The 12,308-nt window shown below is 44.2% G+C and overlaps 1 protein-coding gene across 1 annotated transcript in view; it reads right to left on the bottom strand.

The window, feature by feature from the left end:
• The window catches only part of PKD2L1 (polycystin 2 like 1, transient receptor potential cation channel), a 46,398-nt gene extending 34,984 nt beyond the window's left edge, over nucleotides 1-11,414 (bottom strand). Inside the window, exons 1-3 of the mRNA XM_064269085.1 lie at nucleotides 11,189-11,414; nucleotides 10,537-10,650; nucleotides 8,690-8,848 (exon numbers count right to left, since the gene is read on the bottom strand). Coding sequence (XP_064125155.1) covers nucleotides 8,690-8,848; nucleotides 10,537-10,650; nucleotides 11,189-11,414 — 499 coding nt within the window. The remainder of the gene's footprint in view (nucleotides 1-8,689; nucleotides 8,849-10,536; nucleotides 10,651-11,188) is intronic.
• Nucleotides 11,415-12,308: the final 894 nt, after the last annotated feature.

Genomic DNA, 12,308 nt, shown 5'->3' with positions numbered 1-12,308 from the left:
AATGTCTGGTCGAATAGAAAAAGTTGGATTCTCCTGTCTGCTTCTGCATTGAATCTGTTGTAATATGTTGTTTCAGTTGAAGTACATGAAGAAAATATGGCTACACACAAGTTGGAAAACTCATGCCTTATGAATATGAGCTAGATGCACTTTCTCTGGCCACTCACACCAGTAGTGCCCCAGCCTGATCTCCTGTATAACGATCTTGAGTGCCTAGAAGTCATCAGCTAGTGTTCCTTGCTCTTCTGGACTTAACCTAAGCACAATCCTTAGTGGGAAAACGAAAACCTTTCCCTGATCTTGGGAATGAATTTGGTACTTAAATGTACTTCTGTATTCCTAGAGACCAATGACTTAACCCCACACTGGGCGAATGTAAATGACGGTCTGTCACTCAGCATTGCACAACAGGATGTGTCCAGACCCACCAGTCTTGTAACAATGATCCCGACCCTGGGACACCAGGGAATTCTGCTACAGCAAATATGGGCCAAAGCAAGTTGGTTAAATAGCTGCATATCACCAAACCAAACCAAACCAAACCAAACCTGTTGCAGTCAGTCAATTCTGACTCATACTGACCCTATAGGACAGAGTAGAACTGCCCCATAGAGTTTCCTAGGAGCAGCTAGTAGATTCGAACCGCTGACCTTTTGGTTAGCAGCCGTAGCTCGCCACAGCTCTTAACCACTGCACTTACCAAGCGGGGCCTAAAAAAAAAAAAAAAGCAGGTGCCATGGAGTCGATTCTAACTCGATGGGTTGCAGAGTAGAACTGAGCTCCATAGGATTTTCATGGTGAAACAGATTACCAGGCCTTTCTTTTGAGGCACCTCTGGGTAGGTTCAAACCACCAATCTTGCAGTAGGTTGCCGCATGCTTAACTGTGTGCACCATTCGAGGACTCCAGGTGGGGCCTAAATTCCTATTATTAGGGTGAGCTGGCTCAGATCACCTCGCCCTAGTACCAGAAGGACTTAGTAATTCTTTGCGTATGGGTGGGCCACTGGGTATCCAAATATGCTTCTACATCTTATAACATGGATGAATCTGGAGGGCATTATGCTGAGTGAAATAAGTCAATCACAAAAAGACAAATATTTTATGTGACCACTACTGTAAAAATTCATGAGAAGGTTTATACACAAAAAAGAAACAAACTTTGGTGGTTATGAGGAAAGGAAGGGGTAGAGATGGAAAAACACTAAATAGACAAGTGGTAACTTTGATGAAAGGTAAGACAGTACACAATACTGGGGAAGCCAGCACAACTTGTACAAGGCAAGGTCATGGAAGCTCCATATACACATCCAAACTCCCTGAGGGATAGAATTGCTGGGCTGAGGGCTGTGGGAACCATGGTCTCGGGGAACATCTAGCTCAACTGGCATAACATAGTTTATAAAGAAAATGCTGTATGTACGTTTTACTTTGGTGAGTAGCATCTGGGGTCTTAAAAGCCTCTGAGCGGCCATCTAAGATATTCCACTGGTCTCACCCCTTTGGGAACAAGGAAGGATGAAGAAAACTAAAGATACAAGGGAAAGATTAGTCCAAAGGACTAATGGACCACATCTGCCACGGCCTCCACCAGACAGTCCAGTACAATTAGATGGTGCCCAGCTACCACCACTGACTGCTCTGACAGGGATCACAGTAGAATGTCCTCGACAGAGCTGGAGAAAAACGTAGAAAAAAATTCTAACTCACAAGAAAGACCAGACTCACTGGCCTGACAGAGACTGGAGAAACCCCAAGTGTGTGGCCCCTGGACACCCTTTTAGCTCAGTAATGAAGTTACTCCCAAGGTTCACCCTTCAACCAAAGATTAGACAGACCCATAAAACAAAATGAGACTAAAGGGGCACGACAGCCCAGAGGCAAGAACTAGAAGGCAGTAGGGGACAGGAAAGCTGGTAATAGGGAATCCAAGGTCAGGAAGGGAGAGTGTTGACTTCTCATGGGGTTGTTAACCAACGTCATAAAACAATATGCATACTAACTGTTTATTGAGAAACTAGTTTGTTCTGTAAGCCTTCGTTTAAAGTAGAATAAAAAAGAAAAAAATAAATATACTTCTAAAAGACATGAAATCATCCCATAGTCATTCTTGATCCCTGACAATCACTTCTAGAGGGTTTTTAATCCTTGACAAGCATTATCCTAGTGCTTTCAAACTGGTCCCAGGATCCTAGCAGGTTACTTTATATTTCCATGTTTTCCTCATTTATACCTGATGTGAAATGGCAACTGATATTTATTGAAAGCTAGGCACTGTACTAAGTCCCTTGTTCACTTCCTATCAACCTCATAAGTCAGAAATTATCCTCATTTGATAGGAAATTTGATAAGGAAATCAAATCCCTAAGAGATTCAGTATCTTGGTCTATCTTGCCAAAGGCATATAGTTAATAACTGATGGTACCATCTTCCGAACTAGACTGCCTGATTCCAGGTCTCAAGTTCTCTCCACCATACCACTGTGCCCTCTATAATGTTATGGTTCTACGTATCCAGCTATTTTCTGCCATCATTACAGCCACATAAGGGCTCACCCACAGACACTTCCTGAACCTCCAGTACATTTCTAGAATCTAGTAATGCCCAGTCAAGAAAGTCATCATTTTCCCAATCCCTAAACTCACTTAAACCTCGCCTACTAATGCAAGATTCTACCAGTCTATGGATTGTTGTCATCGTTAGCCACCCTCCAGTCAGACCTGGAATCATGGTGACCCTATGCACAACAGAATCAAACCATTGTGATCCATCGGGTTTTCATTGGCTGATTTTCTGAAGTAGATTACCAGGCTTTTCTTAGCATCTGGGGTCTTAAAAGCCTCCAAGCGGCCATCTAAGATATTCCACTGGTCTCACCCCTTTGGGAGCAATTAACTAGTCTGTCTTAGTCTGAAAGCTCCACTGAAATCTGTTCAACATCAGAACCACCCACAAGCCTTCACTGACAGATGAGTGGTGACTGAATCTATGGATACAGTTGTTAAATGTCATCGCGTCGATTTCGACTCGTAGCGAACCCATGTGACAGGAGAACTGGGTTTTCTAGGCTGTAATCTTTACAGAAGCAGATCTCCAGGTCTTTCTCCCATGGAGTTGCTGGGTGGGTTCAAACAGCCCACCTTTCAATTAGCAGTCAAATGCTTCACCCTTGTACCACCAGGTGTCCTGAATCTATGGATCCAAAAAATCCATTGCTATTGAGTTGATTCTGACTAACAGCGACCTGACAGCACAGAGTAGAGCTGCCCCATAGGCCTTCTTTCTAAGGTTGTAAATCTTTATGGAAGCAGACCACCACATCTTTCTCCTGCAGAGTGGCTGGTGTGTTCGAGGCGCTGAACTTTTGGTTAGGAGCCAAGGGCTTTAACCACTGTGCCACCAAGGCTTCTTGAATCTACGGATAGAGCCTTGAAATTCACTAAAACAAAGCAGAGTGTAGAGAGACAGGCATTTTTTAGGACCAGCGATTGATAAAGAGCATCTAATTGACATTAATTAATAAATAAACATGAATCACCAAAAGCTGAGAGTCTACCCTCCTCCCTAAATCCATGGTTACCAGATCCAGCCTTGTCCTGGCTCAGAGCCTCTTCCATACAGAGCAAGATCCAGGTGCCCCTTTGAGATAACAATACTGTCTCCTAAAACAAACAGTCATTCTTTCTGCACAAAGACGTTCAATGTTTTCTCCATCAACAAAAGGCTACTGCCATCCCGCCAAGAAGACAAAGGGCTGGAAGCCCTTTCATAAAGATAATGGTGGTGATACGTATATGTGGTGGGGGTGATGAAGGGGAGGCAGGAAGATCACTTTCCAGCATTTGCTCTGCTGAGGAATAGCTGGGCCAGGACGAACTCCACCCATCAATGATGGTTCTGAATGACCAGCCATTCCAGAACTATTCATAATAACAATATTAAGAGTGCTCTAATCTGTGGAAGGGCAATAATAAAAAATATCTATCCCTTACAGGATTGCTGTTGGGATCATATGAGATAATAGATGTAAAAGCTCTTTGTAAGCTTTAACAGGCTACACAATTGATAGCAGTGGCTATTATTAGAAGATTGATGGTTCACCCACATTGCCTGCATAAAAAGATAGCTCCACTTTAACCAGATGAGACCCCAAATAGCCCTGGTTCTAAGTCTGCTCAGTTCGTAGAACAGAGCATGTTATCATTGCTGTTAGCTGCTGTGAACTGGGCCCAGACTTGTGGCGACCCTGACTCATGGCGGCGATCTACACAATGGGATCAGACCCTTGTGATCCATAGGGCTTTCATTGGCTGATTTTCAGAAGTAGACCACCAGGCCCTTCTTCCTAGTCTTAGTCTGGAAGCTCTGCTGAAGCCTGTTCAGCATCATAGCAATGCCCAAGCCTTCACTGACAAATGAGTGGTAGCTGGCATGAGGTGCTTTGGCCAAGAATCAAACTGTCTGCACATGGAAGGTGAGAATTCTACCATCAAACCACGACTGTCCCCTAGAATAGAACAAAAGGGAGACGAAATCACTACGGCTGACCACTATAGCTTACTGGGCCCATCCCAGGCCAAATTGCTGTTAAGGTAATGCCTAAATTTGTTGACTATTCTTTCCACCTCCACAAAATCAGATCCGAGAAATGAGACCCCTGGTGGTTGGTCCTTTACCTAGGGTCAAATGCTCCAAGCTACATCTACCATTCCCTCTCCTTATCCTTCCTAAAATATAGCTTTTTAATACAATTTATACAAAAATAAATACAGAAAGTAAATTAAAACATGAGAAAACTGTCCATCCTCACCAGTAATCAAAGACAAATAAATTAAGGCCAAATTATACCATTTTCTATTTGTTTGATAATAAAAATTATAAATGAGAATATCTTATGTTCATAACGTTGTGACAAAATTGGTATGATTCTTACAGCACTTGTGATATAATAAAATTCTATAATCCTTTACAGAGGCAAAATAACAACACGTAGCAGGTACTAAAGAGATATTTACTATCTTTTGGCCTAGTAGTCCCTCTCCCTGGAAGTTGCCAAGGAAATAATTCAACAAAAGTAAAAAAGCAGCAGCCATAGATATATTTATCTATAAAACACAAATACCAAATAAGAGAAATATTTCTGTGGTATGACTGTAGTCATTAAAATGAAAATATAAAAACCACTTAGAATTATGAGAAAATGTTTATCATGAGGAGCCCTGTGGCACAGTGGTTAAGCACTTGGCAGCTAAGCAAAAGGTCAGCAGTTTGAATCCACCAGCTGTTCCTTGGGGCAGCAGTCCCATGGGGCAGTTCTACTCTGTCCCATAGAGCCACTATGAGTCAGGATCAACTCGATGGTAATGGATTTTGTTTATGATATAATTAATTATAAGCGAAAGTATAATACAATGCAACTGGGTAAAATTCTCCAGCATTTGTTCTGTGGAGGAATAGCTGGGGCAGGACCAACTCCACCCATTGGTGATGGTTCTGAATGACCAATCACCACCCTGCCCCCCTCCCCCCACCTAGACATTTTCTTCCTAACCTGCTCCTCCAATAATATTGTAAAATCACAGATAGACTCTAAATCTGCTCATGTACTGTGTCCCCTTGGAAGGCCACAAACCACTGTAAGATCTAAGATTTTTTGCCCTCCAAGAAACAATTTTCACTCCCTTGTGGGTTACATCATACCCATTGAGAATGCATAGTCTAGTTGCAAATGGCCAGAGTTCAGGGAGGCTGATCGGGAGCTGAGGCCACATAGGGGTGAGGCCAGTGCCTTGGAGAGCAACAAAGTGGCCCTACAGAGGCTATGTCCAGAGCTTGATGTTGCCTAAAGGTTTGCCAGAAGGAAGAAAGAGACAGGAAGAGGATGGGGGTTAGGAAACTAGGATTAGTCTTATTTTACTATATATTGTAGGAACTATCAGAATGCAAAGGCCTGTAAATTCTGTTTCATGAGTAAGGTCTTGGGGAGGCTGGCACTTTGTGGGTGGAGACTTCAGTTCTCAAGGTCAAAGGCAGTTAATGGCTCTCTTGGTTATCTAGTGCTGCTATAACAGAAATACCACAAATGGGTAGCTGTAACAAACAAATTTATTTTATCACAGTTTAGAAGGCCAGAAGTACAAATTCTGGGTGTTGGCTCTAGGGGAAGGCTTTCTCCCTCTGCCCACTCTGAAGGAAGGTCCTCGTCTCTTCTGTGCTTCTGCTCCTGGGTAATCTTCATGTGGCTTGGCATTTCTCTTCCCCCATCTCTGCCTCTGCTCACTTGTTTAATCTCTTTTATATCTCAAAAGAGATTGACTCAAAATACACCCTGCAACCCTACACTAATTCTGCCTCATTAACATAACAAAGACAACCCATTCCCACATGGGAAACCCTGGTGGCATAGTGGTTAAGAGCTATGGCAGCTAACCAAAAGGTCGGCAGTTCAAATCCACCAGGCACTCCTTGAAAATCGTATGCGGCAGTTCTACAGGGTCACTATGAGTAGGAATCAACTTGACAGCGATGGTTTTTTTTTTTCCCCCAAATGTGATAATAACCATAGGCATAGAGGTTAGGATTTACAACACATATTTGGGGGGGGGGGGACATAATTCCATTCATAACAATGACACATCGTCGATAGTATAATGATTTCAAGGTCTTCACTATTTTTCAGAGGTTTAAAGGCATCACGTTAATACTCTCTTCCTCAACCCCCATCGGTGATTGGGTTCATAACACTGCGGTACAGTTTTGTGGTGTCTGTTGTGAATTGAAGATAATAATAGATATGACCTACCATGTGCCAGAGACTGATCTAAGCATGTTGTTGTTGTATGTTATCGAGTCAATTTTGACTCATAGCAACCCTATAGGACACAGTAGAACTGCCCCATAGGGTTTCCTAGGCTATAATATTTAAGACAGCAGATTGCTAGGTCTTTTCCCACACAGAGCCACTGGTGGGTTCAAACTGCCAACCTTTCTGTTAGCAGCTGAGTACTTAACCACTGCATCATCAGGGCTCCTTGATCTAAGAATATTAGTGTGATATTTTCTTTAATCCTCACAACAATCTTACCAGGCAGGTATGATCATTATCCAAGACTAAGAGAGTTTAGGAAACTTGCCACACAGCTGATAATTGGCAGTGCCAGGCCTTGAACCCAAACAGCCTGACTTCAGCGCCCTAATGCTTAACTGATTCAGTGGTCCCGATAAGGTTGTTGTGAGGGTAAAATAAGACAGCCCATTAATATGCTTAGCAAAGGCCTGTTGTCTTTCCTACTCAATCTTCCCAGAGATAACTTTTTGATCCAAGGTCTATGAGTCTAACATCTCCTCAAAATTTATCATATCACTCCTATGCTTATAATCCTTCAATGGCACCCCCTCCCCATCACAGCACTCAGGATAACCAAATTCCTTATCATTGCTTGTAAGGTCATTCATTATCTGTCCCCGCTTATATTGCCAGCCTCACGTTTTACCACAGTGCTCCTCAAACTCTCCGTTCCAGCCACACTGATGTACTTACTCCTACTTCACTGTGCCCTCTGTCATCTCTGGACCTTGGCAGATACTGAGATATTATTCTCTCTTCCTGGAAATTTCCTCCTCTTCATCTCCCTTTCAAGGGAATAAATATTCCTCATCTTTCAAGTTCTAGCTCAGACATCATTCTTCCACAGTACTCATAAAAAAAAAAAAAAAAAAAAAAACCCTTGCCATTGAGTCAACTCATAGCAGCTCTGTAGAACAGAGTAGAACTGCCCCATACTGCTTGCAAGGCCGTAAATCTTTATAGAAGCAGACTGCCATATCTTTCTCTCTCTGAGCAACCTTTTCGTTAGCAGCCAAGTGCTTAACCACTGTGCCACCAGGGCTCCTTGCTTGTCCTCATAGATCCCCCAAATACGGATACAATGGAGAAAATAGCATCACCACACTACTCTGTACTTCTCAGATTGCCTGTGGAGTATTTTGTCCAGTACTGGGAATCATAAGACCAGTTCTGGAGACAGGCAACCAGGGTTGTGCACATTATGAAATAATTTTTACTATATGTCAGGCAGAGCCCTGGTGGCTCAGTGGTTAAGAGATCAGCTGCTAACCAAAAGGTCAGCAGTTCAAATCTACCAACCGCTCCTTGGAAACCCTATGGAGCAGTTCTACTCTGTCTTGTAAGGTCACTATCAGTTGGGATCAACTGGACAGCAAAGGGTTTTTGTTTATTTATTTTTTATATGTCAGGCACTGAGTAAATGACTTAATGGATATTATCTCATGTAATGCTCACACAATCCTATTGAATTTGGTAGGTACAGATAAGGAAACTGAAACTCAGAGATGTTAAGCAACTTGCTCAAAATCCCTCAACTGGTACATGGTAGAGCCTGATGTTTGAACCCAAGTCTGTGTAAATTCAGAGCCCATGTTTTCAGCCTCTGCACAATACCACCTCTAGAAACCATGCTATCATGGCTGGTTTCGCAAGAAAAGTTAAAGTTATTTAACCTGGAGAACAGGTGACCAAGGAGAAAAATGATAGCTACATTCAAATGGTTAAAGAGCTGTCACATACTGCTTCAGAGAATAATAAGGAAGTAGATGACTGGATAGAAGAAATAAAGTTCTAAAAAGTAGAAGGTGAGTCCCTTAAGGAGAAAGGTCCAAGTATCAGTCACCTCCGTATCCTTCGGTCCAATGTTTGCAACAGAAGAGGGGGCTCCCCAGGTGCCTGTTGACTGAAGGAAATAAGTAGAGCTTCCCAACAGTGGAATGAGTTTCCCTGTGAAATGGTGAAATCCTCATCAATACTCCCCAGTGTGAGGCTAACTGGCCACCTGACAAGGTTCCTTAGGAGGGATCATTGGAGGAATGGCTGTACCTTCTGTATCCTTGAACCGGATGCCCTTGAAAGCCCCTGGCTGCTCAGTGATTCTATAATTATCGGGCTGAGTCCATGACTCAGACTTTGGCAAATCACAGGCTGTCTGGCATTCACCAGTGCACTGAGATCTCATAAGGTAGAGAACATGAGTGATTTGGTTTCTGGGCTTCCAGGATCCAAGCTTCCAGGCTGTCCAGCCCCACTAAGAGGAGTCAGAAATGGTTCACTGTTATCTCTGGAGGGTTAGAAACCTCCCAATCCTGTTCCAAAGGCTAATCTGGATATAGAGACATTTGAGTCATTTAGAAAGGAAGGCTGTTTGCCTTTGGGTTTCAGCTACTGTCATAGGATCTGAAAAAGAAGAGGAGCATTCCTTCCTAGCAGATGGTTAAGGGTAAAAAAAAAAAAAAAAAATCAGTGTCAGCAAATGAATTCCTGACAGTCCTTTGCTGAAAGGAATCAAACGGGCCCCACACAGTGTACACTGGGTTGACTGTTGTTCCCCACACGCCCCGATTCCTTTCATTCCATGCTGAGTGATTGTCAAATACTCAGAACTGCCTGCTATCTCTAGCACAGCGAGTCCCATCAGAGTACATCCAGGGACAAGTACTTTCTGCTCAGCTTTCCCAGAGGGCAAATGTGGGTGATTCATAAGGATGATGAACTCTCCTGTCAACACTTATCAGACCTTCGGATTCTCCTTTCAAAAGATTCATGCACCCTAAAAGAAACAGAACCTTCTGTAAGGTAAAAAGCACCTAGCAAAAGGAGACACCTTAGTTGTACGGTCCAATCTACAGCTTTAATCATTACCCACATATACACCAAAGTCTATTAAACTAGCCAAACTTTGCTTGTTGCACACGTTCTTAAAGAAGTAATTGACGGAGTACAGAGCAGCACTCTCCTGTTTACAGGCCTCATGGTATCTGATCCAACTGCCTTATCATCTACAGTTTTTTATGTTTCCATGGTTCACCTTTCTATCTTTTCATCTGCTTCTCTCAACTTAAAAAGATCAAGCCTTCCCAGATTGTGTCTATAGCTAGAGCTTCAGATAAATTTCCCTGAACTGCCTTTGGCACAGCGCTCTCTTACTTGGAGTTCACATGGATCTTAACTGTGTTCACAACCCCACCAACTGCATCTCTAATCCTTTTATCAGGGATCTGAGCTCTAAGGTCTCCTGAATCTTTTTCTTCCTGCTTCTAAAGAAATATGGATCAGACATAGTACGATAAGTTTGTGAAGCCCACCAAGCTTTTTTTTCTTCCAAACAGAAAGGAATGGTCTCTACTCTTTGGGCAAAATCTTCCACCTGCCAAAACGATAGCTGCTTATAGATGTCAGTAACTTAAACTTAAAAACTGGGCTCCCTTGCAACTCTTGACAAAGTAAATTTTACTAACAGCTTTCTAACAATTTGCCTTCTTCTACTGAACGCAATGACAAGTTCTTTTTATAACAAAGTATCTGAAGCTGAAGAGATAATAAATAGGATTTGAATACTGATTTAAAGTTCCTGGGACACAAACAGATGCTGTCCCCACAGCTGTTGCCAGTTGAAATGTGTACACAGATGTGGCGCACATAGATGCTTCTCACAGACAGATGTACACAAAGACAGACGTTACTCACATAGACAGATGTCCACCAGGAACACAATATATACCAAAAGCTCCCGCAGGGTGGTCTTGATGTAAAGTTCCCGGTTCTCGGCTGTGTTCTCAGTCAGGTTTGTTCCCCAGAGTCCTAAAGAACGTTGGAGAGATGCCGAGCGTCTCCAAACAGTACAGTCCCTCCCAGTTATTGCCACCTATCTGCCCCTGAATTCTACTTCCATTTTGACCCTAGCCCTTTTCCCTACCCTTTACCCTTGACTGAATCTGGCTACACCAACTACACCTGTGTTTGCCCTCCTCCATCAAACTCCCTGAGAAAAACATCCTAGGTAGAGGCATGGGTGAAGGCATGGATTGAGGAGAACGAAGGCGTGAAAAGGAAGCACTTGCTCCAGGCGGCGTAGTCCAGGGTATCATAACACCCATGTCCTCCCTCAAACTAGCTCCACGTACGTCTCTGAGCCCCCAAGTGATGACCACATCGGGCTTATCCATTGAGAGACCAGTGGGTTGTGTTCCAGGGACATTTGCTCTAGCATAGGCAAGTCACAAAGCCCAAACGTACACTGAGATTTCACTCTTTTTTGGGTCACAATTCCCCCTAAAAGCTTTTGCTGACCCCTTCTCCAGATTCCAATATCCCAGGACAACCTTCCCCCACCAGGTACCTCTGATGCCTCGACAGATATAGAGGCAGCAGCTGGACACCAGGGTCCTGTGTGCCTTCTCCTGGGGTCCATCTTCAGACTTCTTGGGTTGGGGCTGAGGGGGCACCGCATGGGAGATGGTGCAGATCCTCAGTGTGCCATGTGGAGAAGGGGGACCACTGTAGGCAGGGTTATCCCAGGCTCCGTTCCCCAGATTTTGCAGTTCCTGCCCCTCGGGACCTTCCATAGCATTCATGGAAGAATGAGGTGGAGGACCTGGCGCCTCAGGTGCCCACTCTCACCTGGAGAAAGAGGGGACTACTAGAGGCTCAGTCCAGCCAAGCCAGAAGAGGGCAAAGGAAAGGGAGTCTGACAGCAGCTGGTCTCACACAGCCTCTGTCTCCTGTCCTTTTGTAAGGGGAATCTTTGTCTGCTGGAGGGAGGGAGGGGTAGAGGAGAAGATGTGGGGAATGGCCATCAATCCTGTCAGGGGCTGTCTCACCCCCTCTCATTGCAAGTCCCAGGGGACAGAAGAAAGGAGGTGGGAGGGAATTAGGAGGCAAGGGTTGGAGGGGAAAAGGGGAGTGTGGAGATTGGGGTCGAAAGAAGGGTGGGTGAAAGAGGTAAAGGCTGGAGGTGGTGCTGCTTGCAGATGAGCCTGGTGGAGGGCTGGTCCAGAGGTCTGACAGAAGAGGGGATGAAAGAGCAATGAGAGAAGCTAGAGAAGAAGGAGGCTGGGACACTCCATTGTGGAGCTGAGATAATTACCACTAAAAGCTCCTGAAAGGGCTGGCATGCATTGGGATGGGGAACCAAGGCCAGGAATGGGAGACTAAACTGTGCTGCCTCCCTACCAGGCTCAGCCAGCAGGGTCAGAGCTCCTTTAATGTCTCACCTTGAACAGTCCCCAGGTGGAGTGGAGCAGGAGGGCTCCCTTCCCACACTTCACCCTCATTGCTGGGGGAAAAGGATTGTGGAAGAGGATCCCCTGTCTCAGACAGTAAGAACCAGAGCTCCAGGTTGTCTGTTCCTTTCCTCTGTGAAGTTTGTCTTCCCATGGCTTATGGGTGAGGTATACCAATAGAAGGCTTGTCATTAAATGCGTAGGGCTCAGCCCAGCAAAAAGGCTAAGACCTGATTG

Source organism: Loxodonta africana, chromosome 16 (assembly GCF_030014295.1).
Source record: "Loxodonta africana isolate mLoxAfr1 chromosome 16, mLoxAfr1.hap2, whole genome shotgun sequence".
In the NCBI taxonomy this organism is placed as follows: domain Eukaryota; kingdom Metazoa; phylum Chordata; class Mammalia; order Proboscidea; family Elephantidae; genus Loxodonta; species Loxodonta africana.
This window is presented reverse-complemented; position numbering and strand designations above follow the sequence as displayed.